The following is a 22,940-nucleotide window of genomic DNA, read 5'->3' as shown; positions in this document are numbered from 1 at the left end:
TAAAGGTATCCTAGCCTCATGCTGTTATAATAAAGCAGAGTTTTGTGGTGTCATGATAAAATTGGCCTCTAAGATAGTGCTTTTAAGTATGATTGTTATAACAGATGCTAGTGCCTCATGAATCAGTAAATACTATTTAGAATTAATATCTCATCCTTAACCTTTTTATGTTTTTATTTTTAGGTTGATGGTAGACTTACTTACCCAACTTGTGGTATTGGTTATCCTGTCTCCTCTGCATTTGCATTCCAGAATACCTTTCCTCATCCTATATCTGCCAAAAATGCCATCCACCCAATTTCAGGACCAAAGGTAGACAAATTAATACTTTTTTTGGGGGAAATATAGCAACTTATTAACAAATATTTTTTTTCTTTTAAAGGTTAGCCTTTGGTCAGTTGCTGAGTATTAGGTAATAGATAAATATATTACTGAATATCTAGTTTATGCTTACAGGAAATACTATCTGTACTATATGGTATTTCTTGAGTCACTATAATTTATAAAAAGCTGGACATCAGTCTGCTTAAATTTTATTTATTCCCATTCAACCTCTATTCCATTTTTATTCATTCTCTGTCACAACTCTCAAACCTAACTAGCATTACTGACTTCATATTGCTGATGTATTAGCTCTGGTGACATTTTTGGATTCTGTTGCCAGGATTTAAAGGTCTGATAAGGCAGACGTATAGCATATTCTAAAATGTAGTTCCGGCAGCATTGTCTTAAGTAGCATAGGCCTAGCATTTCATCCAGTGTGATTTATTTGCTAAGGCTTTTTTCTGTCCCCCTGAGTTCATCATCATTGTTGTTACTAATGTCTTAGGTGCATATATTGTTTTCACATGTATTATAATTTTATTTTCACAATAATTTCATCCACCCAGACCAGCCACTGATTCTATTTTCATTCCTGGCTTTAAGTTAAAATGGATTTTTTTGTTAAGCATAGAGACAAATGTTTTTGAAAGGATTTTTTTTTTAAAGATTTATTTATTTATTTTAGAGAGAGAGTGCACACACGAGGAGGGGAGGGACAGAGAGAAAATCTCAAACAGACTGTCCCCTGAGCATGGAGCCTAATGTGGGGTTCAGTCCCACACCCCGAAATCATGACCTGAGCCAAAATCAAGAGTCAGATGCTTAACTGACTCAGCCATCCAGATGCCCCTGAAAAGAATATTTTGAAGTGAGGACTTTGAAATTGCTATTATAAAACCTTTATCAAATTAGTTTTGGGCTGCCCTAAAAATAAGCTGGCTGTGTTGCTTAGGCCTATCCTTCTTTTTAACTCTTTAAGCCTTTTTAACTATCATCGGAAGCTGTTGAGAATTCTCAGTGAAATGAGAATTAAACCTGAGTTTTTGTGCTTATCATTATGTGAAGAGTGTTTAGGGGCATTTAGTTGGCTTTTCTTGCATTGTTTGTTAAAGAGCATTAGATATGTGTATATATATTCAAAGGAGTACTATTTTTTTTTTACAATGTTATCTAACTCTTGTGTTGTTAACTTTATTTGTCCATTGTTTATTTTTAAATTTTGATTCCAGCATAATTAACATACAGTGTTATATTCATTTCAGGTATACCATGTAGTGATTCAACAGTTGTATATATTACTGAGTGTTCATCAAGATGAGTGTACACTTAATCCCCTTCACTGATTTCACCCCTCATCTTCCTCCCCTCTGGTAACCATCATTTTGTCTTCTATAGTTTGTTTTTTGGTTTGTCTATTTTTTTCACTTTGTTTTGTTTCTTAAATTCCACATATGAGTGAAATCATGTGGTATTTATATCTTCCTTTGACTGACTTATTTCACATACTATTATACACTTTAGCTCCATCCATGTTGTTGCAAATGGCAAGATTTCGTTCTTTTTTAATGGCTGGGCAGTATTACATTGTGTGTGTATATATATACATGTCTTCTTGATCCGTTCATTTATCAGTGGACACTTGGGCTGCTTCCAAAATTTGGCTATTATAAATAATGCTGCTATAAATGGGGGGGGGGTGTATATATCTTTTCAAATTAGTGTTTTCTTATTCTTTGGGTAAATACCCAGTAGTGGAATTACTGGATCATATGGTAATTCTATTTTTAATTTTTTGAGGGGCCTCCATACTGTTTTACACAGTGGCTGCAGCAGTCTGCGTTCTCACCAACTGTGTGTGAGGGTTCCTTTTTCTCCCCTCCTTGCCAACACTTCTTTCTTGAATACTACGTTCTTAATGAATATCAATATACTCAAATGTGATTGCATCTTGGGATCGATTTTTTTCTTGAGAATTATGAATGAATTGCTTTTTCATTTTATTTTTAAGTTTTTATTTTAATTCCAGTTATTTAACATGTAGTACTATTAGTTTTAGGTATGCATTATAGTAATTTAGCAGTTCTGTACATCACCTGATGCTCATCGCAAGTGCACTCCTTAATTCCCATCAACTATTTAACCCATCTTCCCACTCACCTCCCCTCCAGTAACCATCAGATTGTTCTTTATAATTAGAAGTCTGTTTCTTGCTTTGAGATTCATACTCTCATTTTTTTCTTTGCTTGTTCTGTTTCTTAAATTCCACATATGAGTAAAATCATATCGTGTTTTTCTTTCTCTGTCTGACGTATATTTCGCTTAGCAGTATATTCTCTGGCTCCATCCATGTCGTTGCAAATGGCAAGATTTCACTCTTCTATGGCTGAATAATATTCCATTGTGTATATATACCACATCGTCTTTATACATTCATCAACTGCTGGATACTTGGACTGTTTCCCTATCTTGGCTATTGTAAATAATGCTGCTATAAACATAGGGATGCGTGTATCCTTTTGAATTAGTGTTTTTGTATTCTTTGGGTAAATATCCAGTAGTACAATTGCTGGATCATGAGGTAGTTCTATTTTTAACTTTTTGAGGAACCTCCACACTGTTTTTCAAATTGCTTTTTTATTTCAAACAACTTTCTAGGAATATATTACTGTCCAAAGTAAAAACAAGAAATACTACACATACTTTCCAGATAGTTGCCTAGTTTATAAGTTTAAATGTGCCTTACAAGATTACTTTTATAGTTCTTCTAGAATTGGAGGAATCATCATAGCAAGGATATTCCTAAATACAGGAGCAAGACTTTCAGGGTTTCCTATATCACTGATCTCCATATCCTTTCGATTATGTGTCCCCAAAAATTAAAAAACAAAAGAAAGCCTAAAACAAAACACGTTGAGCTTGAATCTCTAATGAATATTTATTTATTTGTGAATTGTATGCATATACTATTCAACTACTATATTATGTACAGTATAGTTTAGTGGTTAAGAAGGTGGGATCTGATGTTTAGAGTTTAAATCCTGCCCTTATCAAGGTGAATTGGGCCAGCCGCTGAAACACAAACAAAAAAGGAGAGATCTCTAACTCTCATGCTTCAGAGCCTCCACTTGTAAAATGGAGCAGGAATTTTATCTGTCTTACTGGATTATTGTGAGGGTTAGATGATACATTTGCTTAGAATAGTGCCCTTCATTATGTTATCTATTAATATTAATAAAATATTCAAATATATAAATTAAAGAGTAAATTGAAAATGTATGTAAATCAAATTTATAAGACTTTTTTCTCCTACCTCAGTGTTTGGTCACAATCACTGCCTACTTTGGAGACCACTGATCTCGGTAGTCTTGTGCTGGCAGCTATCATGATTAAAACATGCTCTTTTTAGTTGAAGTAAAAATAAAATCATTTTATTTCATGATACTGAATCTGTGATATACCTGATGACTTTAAATATTACTGTTAAGATTTAGTACATTCAAGTAGATGTTTAACTGTGAGGAGTAAAACTACATGAGCTAAATTAACAAAGGAGTATGTTGAAAGATTGTGCCATGCTGTCAAATAGAACAATTTATAAATTTAAAGCAAGATAGACAAAGTAATTTCTCCTTTATTTTTGAAGACCATAATAGCCAAGGATTCATTCATTCAATAAATATTTAATGAATGTCTACTATGATCATGCATTGTTCTAGTTGCAAGAAACACAGCAGTGAGCAAGACAAAACCCTTCCCTGTGTGGTACTTACATTTTGTGGTGAAAACCCCATTATGATCGCAAACTATAGTATCTTTTAAACTAAACTGTTATCAAAAAGATGTTACTTGATGTCAAAGAAAATACTTATGATAAAATCACTGAAACATTTTAATTTTTTTTGAGAGAGAGAGAGAGTCTGTGCACGTGAGCAGGAAGGGGAGGGGTGGAGGGAGAGGGAGAGAGAGAATCTTAAGCAGGCTCCATGCCCAGCACTAGCCTAACTCGGGGCTCAATCTCACAACTCCAAGATCATGACCTGAGCCAAAATCAAGAGATGGCCACTTAGCTGACTGAGCCACCCAGACACCCCTCACTGAAACATTTTAGAGTGATCAGATTTCATCCTGGAAAATATGATGTGAAGGATTTTCTGTAACGGGAAAGTAGCTATCTAAGATCAGGTGATTGATTTATATTGATAATTTTTAGCCCACAGTGTATATTCAGACACATTTTATCTAGAGATAGCATTCCTCCGTTTGATTAACCGCTTCATTCACCAGATGGTTCTAAATTAATTTTTGTTCATTTTGTGTTAACTATTTAAAAAAATAATATATGAACATGGGAAGCTCCCATATGTATGAGAGGATATACTGTCTAAATGTCCCTCCTGTGGTCCCTAGTTGTCTCCCCAGAGAAGATCACTGTTAGGAGTTTTTTTTATATATTTCAAAAATATTCAAAGCATATACAAGGATATATGTGTGTACCTGTTATGTGTATGTATGTTTGTATACAAAAGGGTTTGTATATTTAAGCATAAATAGTACATGCCTACTGTTCTGTGCCTTACTTATTTCATTCATCATTATTATGGAATAGGTCCATTTCCATGTATGAGAATGTTTTTGTTATTTAATGACTTCTTAGTATATGGATGTACTATAATTTAACTAGTGCTTTGTTAATGGATGATCAGGTTGTTTTCAATCTACGTATTCATACAGTGCTTCAGCAATTATGCAATGAATTCATAACTCAATAAGACAAAGAACCTAATTTAAAAATGGGAAAAAGAGGGGCACCTGGGTGACTCAATTGGTTAAACGTCTCCCTTGGCTTTGGTCATGATCCCAGGGTCCTGGGATCGAGCCCCACATTGGGCTCCCTGCTCAGCGGGGGAGCCTTCTTACTCTCCCTCTGCCACTCGCCCTGCTTGTGCTTGCCCTCTCCCTCTTTCTTTCTCTGTCAAAAAACTAACTGACTAATAAAATAAATAAATAAAGTCTTTAAAAAAAATCCTTGTAAATGTAATAAGATGAGAAAGTAGTGTTTTTGCTTTTAAGATCTATAAGAATGGAAGATTCCACTCATTTAGCATTGTGGAGCCAGAGTTATCTTTGACAAGTTGGCATTGTGGAGAGAGGTGATAAAACCAACTCTCACTAAACTGAAGTACAAATAGACATATGTACACAGAAATAAATTCCAGGGGCACCTGGCTGGCTCAGTCAGTAGAGTATGCAGCTCTTGATCTCAGGCTCGTTAGTTTGAGCCCTGTGTTGGGTGTAGAGATTACCTAAAAAAAAAAAAAAAAAAAAAAATCCTGGGTAGGTTAAAGATTGACATTTAAAAAACAAAACTTTATGACCTTGGTACTGTGAATTCTTTCAGATAAGATAGAAAAAAAAATACAAATGAACTGTTAAAAAATGGATAATTTGGGGTACATTAAAGTTAAAAATGCCTGTATATCAAACCAAATGAGAAGATAAGCCAGAGATTGAGAGAAGATATTTACATCACATCTAACCACCCATAATGAATATCCAGAATGTCAGAGAACTTACATAATTCATTAAGAAAAAGCCAAGCTGCTGAACATAAAAGTGGACAAGAGATATAAATAAGCAGTTTATAGAAGAGAAATCTGAATAGCCAATAAATATATTGAAATATTTTAAGGGCACCTGGGTGGCTCAGTGGGTTAAATATCTTCAGCTCAGGTAATGATCTCTGGGTCTTGGGGTCGAGCCCCGTGTAGGGCTCACTGCTCAGCAGGGAGCCTGCTTCTTCCTCTCCTGCTCCCCCTGCTTGTGTGCTCTGTCTTTCAAATAAATGAATAAAATCTTTTAAAAGTAAATCTAAAAATAATAAATATGGGAATGAGATTTAGAGAGATATTTCATCAAAATAAATACATCAATGTCAAGCACATGAAAAGATGTTCAACTACGTCAAGTATTTTCTGTTTTATTGTATTGTGAATGTAATTGTTTTATTAACTACTTTCTTGGAATATTTATTGATGCTGTGTAGAAATGTAATTGATTTTTGTATGTTGATCTTTTATCCTGAAAGCTTCCTAAACTCATTGAGCTTATTATTAATGGCTTTTTGTGCATTGATATGATTATGTATTGTTTTTCTTTCATCAGTCAGGTATATTATGTTAATTTTGAAATATTATATAAGCTTTGCATTCTTAGGATAAAGTTCACTGAATTAAATGTTAAATCCAGTTGGTTGATTTTTTTCAGGTCCTCTGTGTCCTTGTTGACTTTCGACTTGTTTTATCAATTACTGAGAGGAATGTTGGTATCTCCAACTATTATTATAGCTGTTTCTATTATTTTTCCTGTTAATTCTATCAGTTTTAGTTTCACAGCTTTAGAAGCTCTTTGGTTGGGTACATATACCTCTTGAATTATGTCCTCCTGGTTACTTAACCCTTTCATCATTATGTAATTTCCTTCTTCATTTTTGGTAATTTTCCATGCTCTGGGGTCTACTTTGTTTCTTATGAATATAGCTATTCTGGCTTCCTTTTAAGTGGTGTTTCCCTGAAATATCTTCTTCCACCCTTTCACTTTTTTTTTTTTTTTTAAGATTTTATTCATTTGACAGAGAGAGAGAGCACAAGCAGGGGGAGCGGCAGGCAGAGGGAGAGGGAGAAGCAGGCTGCAGAGCCCAATGTGGGGCCTGATGTGGGGCTCGATCGCAGGACCCTGGTTCATGAGCAGAGCCAAAGGCAGATGCTTAACTGACTGAGCCACCATGTGCCCTCACCCTTTTACTTTAAACCTATGTGTGTTATACTTAAAATGATTTCATCTAAAGAGCATATCTTGTTTGTTCCCTTTGTTTTTCATTCTTTTGGCCTTTTTTGACTTCTTTTCGTTATTTGAATATTTTTTAGTATTTCAATTTAATCTTTCTGTTTTTGATTATACTGTGTGTGTTTGTGTATATGTGTGTATGGGCGTGTACGTGTGTATACACCTCCCCCCCCCCCACACACATCTTCGTCTACAAATTTATCGATGGACATTTAGGTTGCTTCCATATTTTGGCTCCTGTAAATATTGGAATAAATATAGGGGTTCATGTATCTTTTCAAATTAGTGTTTTTGTTTTCTTTGGGTAAATACCCAGTAGTGGAGCTACCCAATCATATGGCATTTCTATTTTTAATTTTTTAAGGAACCTTCATATTGTTTACCTTCATACTGTTTTTCACATTGACTGCACCAATTTACATTCCCATCAAGAGAGCATGAGGATTTCTTTTTTCTCCACATCCTTGCTAACATTTGTTCTTTCTTGTCTTTTTGATACTGGCTATTCTGACAGGTGTAAGGTTATATCACATTGTGGTTTTGATGTGTATTTCCCTGATGATTAGTGATGTCTAGCATGTTTTCATGTATCTGCTGGCTACCTGTATATCTTCTTTGAAAAACTGTTTAGGTTCTCTGCTTATTATTTATTTACTTATTTATTTTAATTTATCTATTTTTATTTATTTATTTATTTATTTATTTATTCATTCGACAGAGAGATAGAGACCGCCAGCAAGAGAGGGAACACAAACAGGGGGAGTGGGAGAGGAAGAAGCAGGCTCATAGCGGAGGAGCCTGATGTGGGGCTCGATCCCAGAACACCAGGATCACGCCCTGAGCTGAAGGCAGATGCCTAACCACTGAGCCACCCAGGCGCCCCTGCTTATTTTTTAATCAGATTTTTTTGTGTGGAGGGGCAATGGTGTTGAGTTGTGTCACTTCTTTATATATTTTGGATAGTAACCCCTTATTGGATGTATCATTTGCAAGTATCTTCCATTCAGTAGGTTTCCTGTTTGTTTTGATTGTTTCCTTTGCTATTCAAAAGCTTTTTATTTTGATGCAGTCCCAATAATTTATTTTTGCTTTTATTTCCCTTGCCTTCAGATACATCTAGAAAAATGTCGCTAAGGCTGATGTCAAAGCGATTACTGGCTATGTTTTCTTCTAGGAGTTTTACAGTTTCTGGTCTCACATTTGGGTCTTTAATCCATTTTATTTTTGTGTATGGCGTAAGAATGTGGTCCAGTTTTATTCTAGTGCATGTAGCTGTCCAGTTTTCCCAACACCATTCGTTTAAGAGACTGTCTTTTGCCTCACTGTATATTCTTGCATGCTGTGCTGTAGATTAATTGACCATATAAGGATGGGTTTATTTCTGCGTGCTCTATTCTGTTGCATTGATCTGTGTGTTTATTTTTGTGGCAGTACCACACTGTTTTACTATAGCCTTGTAGTATTATCTTGAAATGTACCTCCAACTTCATGGTCTTTTCTCATGAACTGCTTTGGCTATTAGATGCATTTTGTGATTCTGTAGAAATTTTATTTTATTTTTTAAGATTTTTTTTTTTAGATAGAGCGAGAGAGAGAGTGAGCACGAGTGGCAGGGCAGCGGGTGGTGAGGGTGCAGAGGGAGAGGGAGAAGCAGGCTCTCCACTGAGCAGGGAGCCCGACTCAGAGCTCCATCCCAGGACCAGGGGATTATGACCTGAGCCAAAGTCAGACGCTTAACCAACTGAGCCACCCATGCGCCCCTCTGTAGACATTTTAGTATTATTTGTTGTAGTTCTGTGAAGAATGCTATTGGTATTTTGATAGGAATTGCACTGAGTCTGTAGATTGCTTTGGGTAGTATGGACATTTTAACAAAATTAATTCTTTCAGTCCATGAACATGATATATCTTTCCATTTGTTTGTGTTGTCTTCAGTTTCTTTCATCAGCATTTTAGAGTTTTCAGAGTGAATGTTTTTCACTTCCTCGGTTAAGTTTATTCTTAGGTATTTTATTCTTTCTGATGCAAAGATAAATGGGTTTGTTTTTTACGATGCTTAATTTTCATCCATGGGTTTTATTCAGCGTATCTAAAAATGTTTTTTTAAATTTTATTTATTCATTTGAGAGCGTGCACACAAGTGGAGGGAGGGGCAGAGGGAGAATGAGAAGCAGACTCCCTGCTGAGTGCGGAGCCCAATGTGGGGCTTGATCCCAGGACACTGAGATCATGACCTGAGCCAAAGTCAGATTCTTTTTTTTTTTTTTTTTAAAGAATTTATTTATTTATTTTACAGAGAGACAGCCAGCGAAAGAGGGAACGCAAGCAGGGGGAGTGGGAGAGGAAGAGGCAGGCTCCCAGCGGAGGAGCTGATGTGGGGCTCGATCCCATAACACCAGGATCACGCCCTGAGTCGAAGGCAGACGCTTAACAACTGAGCCACCCAGGCGCCCCCAAAGTCAGATTCTTAACTGACTGAGCCACCCAGGTGCCCCTAAAATTTTACTGATGAGCTTCAGAATTTTCCAGTTACGTTTTAAGTCAGATTATTGAGGTATCACACACAGTAAAATTCCAACTTTTGTAGTGTACTCCACTTAAAATTCTGTGGTAAAATACATATACAATTCATGGTCTTAACCTTTTTAAAGATTTATTTATTTATTTGAGATAGAGAGAGTGAGCATGAGCAGGGGGACAGAGAGAGAGGGGTAAGCAGGCTCCCTGCTCATGAGCAGGGAACTTGACACGGGACTCAATCTCAGGACTGGGAGATCACGACCTGAGCCCAAGTCAGACGCTTAACTGACTAAGCCATCCAGTCACCCCTTAACCTTTTTAAAGTTTAGAATTAAAAATTGTGTATACACGGGCAGTGATGTTAAATACATTCATAATGTTGTGCAACCATCACCACCATCCATCTCCAGAACTCTTTTCATCTTATAAAACTGAAACTCTATACCCGTTAACCAATCATTTCCCAACTTCCCCCCATGCCTCCCAGCCCTGGTAACCACAATTCTTTCTGTCTCTATGATTTTGACTATTCTAAATACCTTATGTAAAGTGGAATCATCATACGGTATTTGTCTTTTTGTGACTGGCTTACTTCACTTAGCATGTGTTGTCAGGGTTCATCCCTGTTGTAGCATGTCAGGATTTGTTCCCTTTACAGGGCTGGATAATATTCCATTGTATGTATATAACACATTTTGCCGAGTTTATCTGTTGATGGACACTTGAATCGCTTCCATGTTTAGCTATTGAAAATAATGCTTCTGTGAACATGGGTGTACAAATATGTCTTCAAGCCCTGTTTTCATTTCTTTTGAGCATATACCCAGAAGTAGAATTGCTGGTAGCCGTTTTAACTCTTAATTTTTTGAGAAACTGCCATATTTTCCATAGCTGTTGTACCATCTTATATTCCCACTAATAATGTACAAGAGTTCTAGTTTTTCCACATCCTTGCCAACAATTGTCTTATTTATTTTTTTTGAATGTAGCCATCCAAATGGGTGTGAGGTGGTATCTCATCGTAGTTTTGATTTACCTTGCCCTAATGATCAGTGATGTTAAGCATCTTTTCATATGCTATTGGCTATCTATATATCTTCTTTGGAGAAATGCTTATTCTGATTATTTGCCCACCTTTTTTTTTTTTTTTAAGTTTAAATTTTAATTCCAGTTAACATAGTGTTATATTAGTTTCAGGTATACAGTATAGTAAGTCAACAAATCCATACATCACTTAGTGCTCATCACAATTGCACTCCTTAATCCCCATCAGCTATTTAGCCCACCCCCCCTTTCTGGTAAACATCAGTTCTCTATAATTAAGTGAGTCTGTTTTCTTATTAGTGTCATTCTCTCTCTCTCTCTTATTTTTTTTCCCTTTGCTTGGTTTGTTTTGTTTCTTCAACATATGAATGAAATCATATGGTATTTGTCTTTCTCTGACCTATTTTGCTTAGCATTATAGCTCCACCATGTCGTTGCATATGGCAAGATTTCATTCTTTATAGCTGAATAATATTCCATTGTGTATACACACACAGACACACACACACCACATCTTTTTATCCATTCATCAATTGATGGGCACGTGGGCTGCTTCCATAACTTAACTATTATAAATAATGTTGCTATAAACATAGGGATGCATGGAATTGTTTTCTTAATTTCCCTTTCTGCTACTTCATTATTAGTGTATAGAAACAAACCAATTTCTGTATATTTATTTTGTATCCTGCAATTTTAATGAGTTCACTTATTCTAATAGTTTTTTTGTAGAGTCTTTAGGGTTTTCTATGTATGGTATCATGTCATCTGTAAATAGTAACTGTTTAACTTCCTCCTTACTAATTTGTATGCCTTTTATTTCTTCTTGTCTTATTGCTGTGGCTAGGACTTCCAGTTCTATATCAAGTAAAAGTACCTAGAATGGACATCCTTGTACTGTTCCTGATCTTAGGAAAAAAGGTTTCAGTTTCTCACCATTCGGTATGATGTTGGCTGTGGGTTTGTCATATATGGCTTTTATTATGTTGAGGTATATTTTCTCTAAACCCGCTTTGTTGAGAATTTTTATCTTAAATGAATATTGAATTCATTAAATTTTTTTAATCTATTGAGATGACTGTGTGATTTTTATTTATTTTGTTAATGTGGTGTTTAACATATTGATTGATTTGCAGATATTGAACCATCCTTGCATCCTGGGAATAAATCCCACTTGATTGTGGTGAATGATGCTTTTTTCCCCTCCCCCCAAGATTGATTGATTGATTGATTGATTGATTTTAGAGGTAGAGTGCAAGCAGGGGGAGGGACACAGGAGAGGTAGAGAAAGAATCCACAACCAGACTCCCTGACTGAGCTTGAAGCCTGATGTGGGCATGAATGATGCTTTTTTTTTTTTTTTTTTAAAGATTTTATTTATTTATTCGACAGAGATAGAGACAGTCAGTGAGAGAGGGAACACAAGCAGGGGGAGTGGGAGAGGAAGAAGCAGGCTCCTAGCAGAGGAGGCTGATGTGGGGCTCGATCCCAGAACGCCGGGATCACGCCCTGAGCTGAAGGCAGACGCTTAACGACTGAGCCACCCAGGCGCCCCATGAATGATGCTTTTATTGTTGTGTGTGATTTGCTACTTCTGCTGAGGATTTTTACATCTATGTTCTTCAGGGATATGGCCTGTAGTTTTCCTTTTTTGAAGGGTGATGCTGGCCTTGTAGAATGCATCTTGAAGCTTTCTTTCCTGTTCTATTTTTCTGGAATAGATTGACGAGAAAATAGATATTAATTATTCTTTAAATGTTAGGTAGAATTTACCTGTGAATCCATCTGGTTCTGGACTTTGATTTGTTGGGAATTTTTTGGGTCTTTTGAAGATTTTATTTATTTATTTTAGAGAGCACAAGTGGGGAAAGGGACAGAGGGAGAGAGAGAATATAAGCAGACTCCATGCTGAGCGCAGAGCCCAACCTGGGGCTCAGTCTCACAACCCTGAGATCATGACCTGAGCCAAAATCAAGAGTTGGATGTTTAACTGACTGAGCCACCAGGTGTCCCCGGAATTTTTTGATTACTGATTTAGTTTATTGACTGGAAATTGGTCTGAACTGTTCAGATTTTGTTTCTTCTTAATTCAGTTTTGGAAGATTGTATATGTTTTTAGAAATTTGTCCATTTCTTCTCAGTTGCCCAATTTTTTGTCATATAATTTTTCATTTTAGTTTCTTAAAATCCTTTGTGTTTCTGTGGTGTTAGTTGTTACTACTTCATGTCTATTTATTTTGTTCCTCTTTTTTTCCTCATGAGTCTAGCTCAAAGTTTGTCAGTTTTGTTGATATTTTCAAAGAACCACCTGATTTCATTAATCTGTTTCAGTGTTTTTTAGTCTCTATTTCATTTATTTCTGCTCTAATGTTTATTTTCCCCTCTCACTGCCTTGGGCTTTGTTCTTTTTCTAGTTCCTCTAGATGTAAAGTTAGATAGTTTGAGATTTTTCTTGTTTTTTGAGGTAGGCTTTTATCACTATAAATTTTCCTCTGAGAATTGCTTTAGTTGCATTCTATAGACTTTGGATCAATGTGTTTTCATTTTCTTTTGTCTTCTTGTAGTTTTTGATTTCCTCCTTGATTTCTTCATTGATCCAGTGGGTATTTAGCAGCATGTTGTTAGGCTCCATGTGTTTATGCTTTTGCCGTTTTTTTTCTTGTAATTTCTACTTTCATAACTGTTGTGGTTGGAAATGATGGTTGATATGATTTCAGTCTTAACATTTATTGAGACTTATTTTGTGACCTAATATGTGATCTGTCCTAGAGAATGTTTCACGTGATTTTAAAGCAATGTGTATTCTGTTGTTTTGGGATGGAACGTTCTATATATCTCTGTTGAAGTCTCTCTGTTCTAATATGTTATGTTCTAATAAGTTCCTTTTTAATTTTTTGCCTGGATGAAGTATCCATTGATGTAAGTGGGGTGTTAAAGTCCCCTCCTATCATTGTATTACTGTCAGTTTCTCCCTTTACATCTGTTAATATTTGCTTATTAAGTGCTCCAGTGGTGACTACATAGGTATTTACAATTGTTGTATCCCCTTGCTGGATTGATCCCTTTATTATTATGTAATGCCCTTCTTTCTCTCTTTTTACGCTTTAATGTCTGTGTTGTCTGATGTAAGTATGGCTACATAGGCTTTATTTCACTTCCATTTGCATGGAATAGCTTTTTCTTCACTTCACCTTCGGTCTTCATGTGTCTTTAGGTCCGAAGTGAGTCTCTTGTAGGCAGCACATAGATGGGGCTTGTTTTGTTATCCGTTCTGTCACATTTAAAGTAATTATCGATAAGTATGTACTTATTGCCATTTTATTGTTTCATTTTTGTAGTTCTTCTCTGTTCCTTTCTTCTGTTGCTCTCTTGTGAATGATGACTTTCTTAATGTTAGGCTTGGATTTCTTTCTCTTTTGTGTATCTACTATAGGTTTTTGGTTGATGGTTACCATGAAGTTCTTATATAACATCCTAAGTACTTAACAGTCTGTATTAACTTGATGGTCACTTAATTTCAAAGACATTGTAAAAGAACTTTATTTTTACTCTCCCCCTCTTCGCTGTTTTTGTGTTTTCATGGTTTACATCTTTTTATTTCATGAGTCCCCTTAACTAAATTTTAAAGATTTTATTTATCTTAGAGCATGCATGTTTAGCGGGGGGTGGGGGGGGACACCTCCAGCAGTCTCTGTACTGAGTATGGAGCCCATCATGGGGCTCAGTTGCTCGACCCTAAGATCGTGACCTGAGCTGAAATGAAGAATCAGATGCTTAACTGAGTCATCACCCAGGTGTGCCACACCCTTAACTAATTTTTAGAAATAACTGAATTTATTACTTTTGTCTTCTAACCTTTACACTAGCTTCATAAGTAATTGCTCTATTACCTTTAGCGTATGTTTGCTTTTATTCATGAAAGGTTTTCCTTTCCTAATTTTCTTTTAATTATGGCATTTTCTTTTCCACTTAAAGGAGTCTCTTTATAGAAAGTGACTTTTTTCTCTGGTTGCTTTTAAGATTTTCTTTTTTTTCATTGATTTTTTTTTTTTTTTCAGCAACTTATTTATGATACGCCTTGGTGTGGTACATGTCTATCATTATCCACTTAGGGCTTTTTATTGAGGACTTGTTATCAGGGATTAATGGTTGACAGCTTGGAAAATTGTCATTATTTGACTTTTTTTTTTTTTCTAGTATTTCCTTTCAGTACTCCAGTTACACAGCTGATCACATATTTTTCGATTGAGACTGTTTACTTTTTTATGTTTCATTTTATATTCTAATGTTCTGTCTTAAAATTTACCAATCTTTATTTCTTCAGTGTTTAATATGCTGTTATTTCTGTCCAGTGAGAAATTTGTATTTTAGGTAATGAATTTGTCATCTCTGCAAGTTCTATTTCATTCTTTTTTATGTCTTTCATTTTTTCCCATTCTTTTGATTTTCATTAAATTCTTGTTCATAGTTATCATTGTTCTAACTTCTCTGTCCTTGTTTTGTTATCATTTCTGTCAAATCTGGATCTGTTTTGTTGACTGTTTTTTCTTGGTATTTTCACATTTTCTTATTGTCATCTCTAGTAATTTTTGATAGAATGTGGAACATTGTCAGGGGTTACATTGTTGACTCTATGGATTTTGTTACTTCCTTTAAAGAATGGCTGCTATTTCAGTTAGTTTGGGGTTCCTTTGATCCCTTTGGAGCATTCTGCATTTTTTGTTTTCTTCTTTAGCTTTACTTCAGTGCATCTAGGGTAGCTTTTTCTCAAGAGATGGTCCAGCTCTTCTATAAAACTGTGATTCCTGGCTCTTCACTGAATGCCCTAAATGATTACCAAAGACTTTCAACTTTGACTCCGTGATTATGAACCTTTGGAATTGTTCAGGTTAAAACTCCCATTTCTTTTTTTAGTCTTGGGGAGATTTTTTTCCCTATGCATGTGTCTAGTGCTGAGCAAAAACTTAAAGGGACCCATGTGTGGATTTCTAGAGATTTTTCTCTTTATACATTTTTTTTTTCCATTTATTAGAGAGCGAGGAAGTGAGCATGAGCAGGAGGAGGGGCAGAGGGAGAGGAGAGAGAATCCCAAGCAGACTCCACACTGAGCATGGAGCCTAACATGGGGCTCAGCCTCGCAACCCTGAGATCATAACCTGAGCCGGAATCAAGAGACGCTTAACTGACTGAGCTATCCGGAAGCCCCTTTATAGCTTCTTTCGCATCAGAATTCTGCCCTGCAACTTCCACTCACCCCAGCCTCCCTAAAATCTGATCTTGATCTCTTCCATTTAGCAATTGTGTTTTCCCTCTGTACCTGAATTTAGGTAAAGTGCCTCCACTTGGAAAGGTGGGTCAGTTGTAGGGATCACACTTCTCTCGAAGATTACAGTTGTGTACTACCTGTTGCTCATATTTGAGACCATTCTTTTTATTTGTCCGGTTACTAATTTATGATTTTTCCTGTGTCTTATAAATTGGTATCTGGTACTTTCTTAATGTTTCTTTTTCATATTTATTTTTCTATATGGAATATTAGAATCAGCTTGTTTCACTTTCAGAAATCCTTTTTGTGTTTAAGGTTATCATGTGAAATGCATGGGTTCATGTAGGGAGAACTAATACTCTGGCATATTGAACCTTGGTAGTCAAGTACAGTAGCACATACCTTTTTAATTCGTGATTTTAACCAATAGTATCTATTGCTGTTTTGTGAGTTTTTACTAAAAATAGATATTATTTTCTCATACCTTTTTCTTTGTATGCAAGTAGTCATTTTTTTTTTAATCTATTAGTGTGGTGACTTATGTGTATACCTTTTTCTAATACACAACCCATTTGTAAATTTCTGGTATGAAACCTAAGTCGTATATTTTAGCTTGGATTTTTGTAGAGATTCTTGGATTACTTTTGATTGTTTTAAAGATTTATTTTTTATTTATTAAAGGGAGAGAGAGAGAGAGAAAGGAGGGACAGAGGGAGGCAGAGAGGCAGACTCCTTGCTGAGTGCAGAGCCTGAGCCTGAGATCATGACCTGAACCAAAACCAAGGATCAGCCGCTTAACTGACTGAGCCACCAGGAACCCCTACTTTTGATTGTTCGAAAATTCAAACTCCTAGCTTTCATTTAGAATCCTTAAATATAACAGACTTCGAAAATTCTTGAAAAGGAAGGAATTCTCAGAATGCATGAGGCGTATGCATCATTGTGGTAAGGAGGGAGACAGCTTTTAGAGCTACGACAATTATTTAAATGTACAGCTGACCCTGAACTGTGCTGGGGTTTGGGGGCACTGACCCCCACATTGTCAAAAAACTGCATATAACGTTTGACCCCCCCCCCAAATTGAACTACTGTATTTTTAATATATATTTATATATTTTTTCACCTCACCCCCCCATGAATATATTTTATATTGTGGTTGAAAAGAAGTTGCCAAATGACAACAAGCAAAGGGAAGGTAGAAGAAAGATACAGGGTAAGCTGGAACGGCAGGACACTCACCTGGTTTTGGCACGCCTCTTCCCACTCCCTGTTTGCATGAAGGTTAGTTCATTGAAGCCTTGAACTGAGAGGCAGCAAAGGAACCAGCACTGGAGAGGGATTCTTGCTGAAGTGGTAGGGCCAGTTACTGGTCCTACTTGGCCAGGAATCACAGAATAATACCACATCACCAAAGGGCCTGGGGGAACCTCACAATGACAGGAAAAAGCCTGCAATGCAGAGCAGACAGCAGGGGGAGGTGCCGTCCGCCATACTGAATGTTCTCCAAGTGGATGAGCTAACACCCCGGGGATCTAGCGGCTCACAGCTTGCCAGCATTTCCTGTAAGCAGAAGCTGCCTTAGGATCATGTAGGGAGTCAAGTGGATCAAGCCAACCTAGAGAGATGGTGGTAAAGGTGCTCTGCCGTCCCCTGGACGTTGCATAGAAGGAAGTTTTCTGCATTTCTGGATAGTGGATAAGGAGTGTTACTCCAGGATCCAGTTTTGCTAACTTTGGGTGGTGATGAGGAGACGTCTGGTACCTCATTCTACTGTACTGTATTTATTGACCAAAGTCTGTGTGTAAGTAGATCCCCGCAGTTCAAACCCAGGTTGTTCAGCTGGATTAATGTTTGTTTTTGTTTCAAAATAATTGTTAAGAGAATCCTTTTATGCAGTTCATCTTGGCTTCTATTACAGGAATGTTTTTGACAGAGAAATAGGATTTGTTGTTGTTGTTGTTGTTAAATCTGCTCAAGCAGATGTGCTGTGTTATAAAATTCGTCTTGATCCTTTCCTCTGTGGTCTAGATTTATCAGGAAAAAAATTTCACCACTTGTCTCCGGATGGAACGGTCTCAGTTCTCACTCATTCAGTTACACAAGGTGTTTTCCCTCTTTGCAGGTTCAGTTCAACTTGCAGTTTACAAAACCAAATACATCACTAGGAGATGTTCATTCAGGAACAACTATTAGTGTGCCTTGCTCAACTGATAAGGAAAAGTAAGTACTTGTTGGCATAAAATTTAATGTTTGCAATTTTGAAAGTTATCTTAAATAATTTTTATCCGTGCTTGAAAGCTTTGATGCCCACTTATTTGTGACATTTTAAGTTGCCGGTCAGTGGGATTGAAGTGGAGTTCCTTTTATCTGTAAGAAAGAGATTTCCCATATTTTTTTTAACTGTAGAAGACAGTTAAACATACAGTAAAATTTTATTTTTTAAGAGAGACTTTCCTAGATAAGTGAACTACCTTTCATCTGCTTTTGGTCAAGTAGATAGAAATCTTTTTAACTCCGTTTAGTGTGGCTTTTGTTTTTGTTTGCTTATATGGCTATGTCTGCCTCTGGAAGCGCTCCATTTTCTGAATTAATGCTTCCAGTGTAAAGTACTCTGAGAAGCCAGCTATTTTATTTTATTTTATTTTATTTTATTTTATTTTATTTTTTATTTTATTTTATTATTTATATTTTAAAGACTTATTTATTTTAGCACATGAGCAAGGGGAGGGACAGAAGGAGAGGGAGAGAAGCTGACTTCCTGCTGAGCACGGAGTCCCATGGCTCCATCTCAGGACCCTGAGATCATGACCTGAGCTGAAACCGAGAGTCAGACCCTTAACCGACTGAGCCACCCAGGCGACCCAGAAGCCAACTATTTTAAACTGCTAGAATTCTTTGCTAAGAATAACAAGGCTTGTGAGATTGTCCCATACCTACCAAAATAAGCTTTAATTTTATGACTTGTTTTGCCTACTCAGAAATGCCTTCGTATTTTTTAGCTTTTACACAGGTTTTACCTAGTGAGGTTTGTCCATCAGTGAGTTGTGACTACATGAAACAGCTCGTGAAAACTTGTCTCTCCGGGTAGTCTCTCTGGTAGTCTACACGTTTGTACAATTTTTTTCTTATTATGCTTCCTACTTTAATCACTCATTACCATGAGCTATCATCATTCCAATATATTGCAGAATAAATTACTAATAGTTCCAAGAGGCTTCTTATCCCAGTTCTCTGGCTCTTATTCATTAGCTTCTCTAAAATTGGCACCAACATGAATATTACAATAGTTCATGAGCCTCTCTTTTAAAAAACAGATTCTTTGAAGTCTTGAAATGTATGTATTTGTTATATTTAATCTCACACTTGTTCAAGAGGCAGAGAGAGCATCTGGAATTCATGTTAATAGTAGAACACCATGTTTATATATTTAACTCTGTCCTACACACCAAGAGCAATTTTACTTGCAGAAAATACCATATTTGGGGGCCCCTGGGTGGCTCAGTAGTTAAGCGTCTGCCTTCAGCTCAGGGCATGATCCCAGAGTCCTGGGATCGAGCCCCACATCGGGCTCCCTGCTCTGCTGGGAGCCTGCTTCTTCCTCTCCCACTCCCCCTGCTTGTGTTCCTTCTCTTGCTGGCTGTCTCTCTGTCAAATAAATAAATAAAATCTTAAAAAAAAAAATGAAAATACTGTATTTGTGGTACAAAATCAGACATGTGTCCATAAAATTAGGACTGTTCAGCTATTTTGAGTATTTTCTGTTTGTAATTGGCTTTTTCCATTATTTGTTGTCAGCTAGGAAAAAGTGGCAATGGGTATCAAAAGTTAAAGGAAAAAAAGTTAAAATTGAAAGAAATACCTATTCACCCACTTACTTCTTTTCTGAAAATTGGAAAAAGACCATTTAATTTTAAGAATGTACATTGTTTTACGAGTGCCTTTAAATTCTTGTTACATGGAACTACTAAAGAAGCTTGGCACTGGACAGATTTAGAAAAAAGGAATATGGTGGTAGAAAGGGGAAAAATACAACTATGTAAATGCCCCCCATGTTTTTCTAGAATTTTATATTTGTATTCATCTGACTAAAATTTATTAATTTTAATAGTGCATATTAATGACAAGTTTGAAGTACTATAAAATTTTGAAGTGCTTTTGGCAAAGGAAAAATCTTACTCATATTTTTATTTTTTATTATTTTTTTAAAGTAGGCCCCATGCCTAGTTTCAAATGCAACGAAGGGCTTGAACTCACAACCCTGAGATCAAGACCTGAGCTAAGATCGATTTGAAGGGTTAACCAAATGAGCCACCCAGGCGCCCCTTACTCATTTTAAATACAAGAGGAGATAGGAATTATTAAATAATGATATTCTTGAAGCATGAACATGTTTTCATCCATCATGTATCACTTATGCATTGTCGTTTTACAGTTTCATAGTACTGGAGTTTTCATTTCCCCTATAGTCTTTATCTTAGCACTTCAACTTACTAGTGTTATTATGGTCTCTTCACTGGGAAGGGTATTTTGGTTTATGGATAAATTACTTGCTTAAGAAACCAGTGAAGAATGATTTATTTTGAACAAAGCTATAAACACAATTAGTTTATTTTATATATAGTATATGTATGTCTGTTGATTAGATGAACCTTCAAAATTATTAAAGTGAAAATAAGGCTTTGTTAAAATAAGTAAATAATTACTGTTTTCCTTTCAAGTGGTGCAAATTTAGGGCTGGAATCCAAATACCTGAAGAAAAGGGAAGATAGCATTCCTTTACGTGGGCTCAGCCAAAACCTGTTCAATAAACCAGGTGAGAGGACAGTTCTGAAATGGATTTTACACTGTGGTTTAATTGACTATATTTTATAAAGACTTAAGTGAATACAAATAATCTTTTTTTGTCCTCATTTGCAGACCATCAAAAAGATGGCACTTTGGGAGCATTACAGACATCTTCCAAACCCGCAGTGCTCCCTCCTGCATCTTCCGCGTATTTCCCCGGGCAGTTAACAAACAGTTAATGCCGGTGTTGTCTTTTACTTCTTATTGAAATTTCAGAAATTCCCATGGTTTAAAAATATATGAACAGCATAGATCAAACTACGCCAGCAAGTTTCAAAGTTTACTTGAGCTTACTGTATTAGATTGTCTGGATCCTTTCTAAGAACTGCTGTCGTTTCATGGCAAGCTACAGGAGCCAGTTTCTACTTGGGGGCCTAGTGTGAAGATTCTGAGTAAATGACACTTTTTAGTTTGTGAACATGGTTGTTTTATAGAATAATAGTATGAATTTTATTAAATGAATCCTTAGAAATTCTCAGAGGTTCTAAGGAAAGAGTTGATCCTTATAAGGGACGTTCTAGTCATCGAGTATCTGGGTAAATGAAAACCTGTTCAGACATATGAAACCAAAGAATGTCAATAAGTCATTTATCATTTTCATTAGTAAAATAAGAGTTTTAAATTTAACACCTGAAAATTATGAGGGAAAATTATTATCTCCAAAGATAACTATATTATTGATATTTACAGTAAAGGGAAAAGTCCTAAAATTACCTTCAATGAATGAAATTAATCCTTCATAGCAAGTAAGTATTTTCTTTGCAGCATCTTTAAATTAGCTATTGAACAAGTCTAAGTAATTCTGATAAATTACAAAAATAATTTGGACTATGTATTTATGTAATGTATTTATAACTTGACAATGTATTTATATAACCCAGATTGGGTATAAAGTGCTTTTAATCATTTGAGCTGCAAAGTTTATAGAATTTCAGTGCTTCCTGGAAATCTACACTTACCAAGTTTTTCTCTTTTGTTTGGAGTTTTATTAGTTTGTTATGCAGTTAAATCTATATTAGTGGAAAGTTTTAAAAATAAGTACAGAATACTTTTAGAGCATCATGAATATTCATTTTTTAAAATCAGATTGGGTTCATTTTAATGTTTGCTTATTAATAAGGTAAGCAAAATGAATAACTTCTAGAAGTTACAACTTTTTTCTCTCCCCTGTAACCAACCCAGTTTCAAGTAAGAATTTAAAAAAAATGAGGTCAGAAAAATCCACCTAGAATCAAAGTTTCCCATTTTGTTCTCTTGTTGATGATCGCCCAGTCCAGAGGAACGTTCTCTTCCAAAACGTATAAATCTTGTTTGCAAGGATTGCTAATGCTCTTGTGATTTTTAAAAAACTATTTTCAAGGACCTTACTACACAGATGAGGAAAGAGAATTCAGTATATTAATATCAGTGTTATTGGGTTCCTGATAAGACAAAGAATGTATTTGCTCATATTTTTCTGAAGCCACAATACTGAGTCTTAATACTCTGAAACTGCTGGTAGTTGGCAAGCAGTCTTAACTAGGGGATTTATTCTAAAAAATTTAGTAACCATTATTGGGTAGTGACTTTTTGTATGTGACTTGTCATTTCAATATACTAAAGGAGTATTAGTAAGAATACTTGGTAGCACTTACTAATAATCTGGAAAGTAGCCTCTTGGTGATATTAGAATCTTTCCTGTAAATATTATGTAATATATATAAAACATTGTGACAGGGTTTGGATGGGACTTAGGACATACAGGTAGTTTTTTTATTTGAAATTGTTTTGCAGTGTACAGCTGTACATGTGTTAATAATCACAAGGTTGCACTAAATGTATTTCTGTAAACTGTGAGCTTTGTTAATAAAGTATTTATGGAGCATGACTTGTATATAAAAACAGAAACAGCATTGATCTACAGTTGTTGACTATGCGTAGAATTTAAGTACTTCCGTTTAATTTACGGACTAAGTTTTCATTTCTTGTCTTTCCTACAGGAGTATTTTGTAGTGAGGGAGAAAAAAAAGGGATTGAAGGGAAAACGGTGTAAAGCTTTGATTTGTTACTGTAAAAATGATTATGGTAACAAATAAAGCCAAAACAGACCTTATAGGGA

At 35.8% G+C, this 22,940-nt stretch overlaps 1 protein-coding gene across 1 annotated transcript in view; it reads left to right on the top strand.

The window, feature by feature from the left end:
* SASS6 (SAS-6 centriolar assembly protein) overlaps nucleotides 1–22,936 on the top strand; it is a 50,608-nt gene extending 27,672 nt beyond the window's left edge. Inside the window, exons 14-17 of the mRNA XM_045801683.2 lie at nucleotides 184–312; nucleotides 18,120–18,217; nucleotides 20,716–20,810; nucleotides 20,915–22,936. Of these exons, the coding sequence (XP_045657639.1) occupies nucleotides 184–312; nucleotides 18,120–18,217; nucleotides 20,716–20,810; nucleotides 20,915–21,021 (429 nt within the window). The 3' untranslated portion in view covers nucleotides 21,022–22,936. The remainder of the gene's footprint in view (nucleotides 1–183; nucleotides 313–18,119; nucleotides 18,218–20,715; nucleotides 20,811–20,914) is intronic.
* Nucleotides 22,937–22,940: the final 4 nt, after the last annotated feature.

This window comes from Ursus americanus, chromosome 12, assembly GCF_024610735.1.
Source record: "Ursus americanus isolate L20-20 chromosome 12, mUrsAme1.1.p, whole genome shotgun sequence".
NCBI lineage: Eukaryota > Metazoa > Chordata > Mammalia > Carnivora > Ursidae > Ursus > Ursus americanus.
The sequence above is the reverse complement of the archived record's forward strand: the minus strand, read 5'-3'. Positions and strand labels throughout refer to the sequence as shown.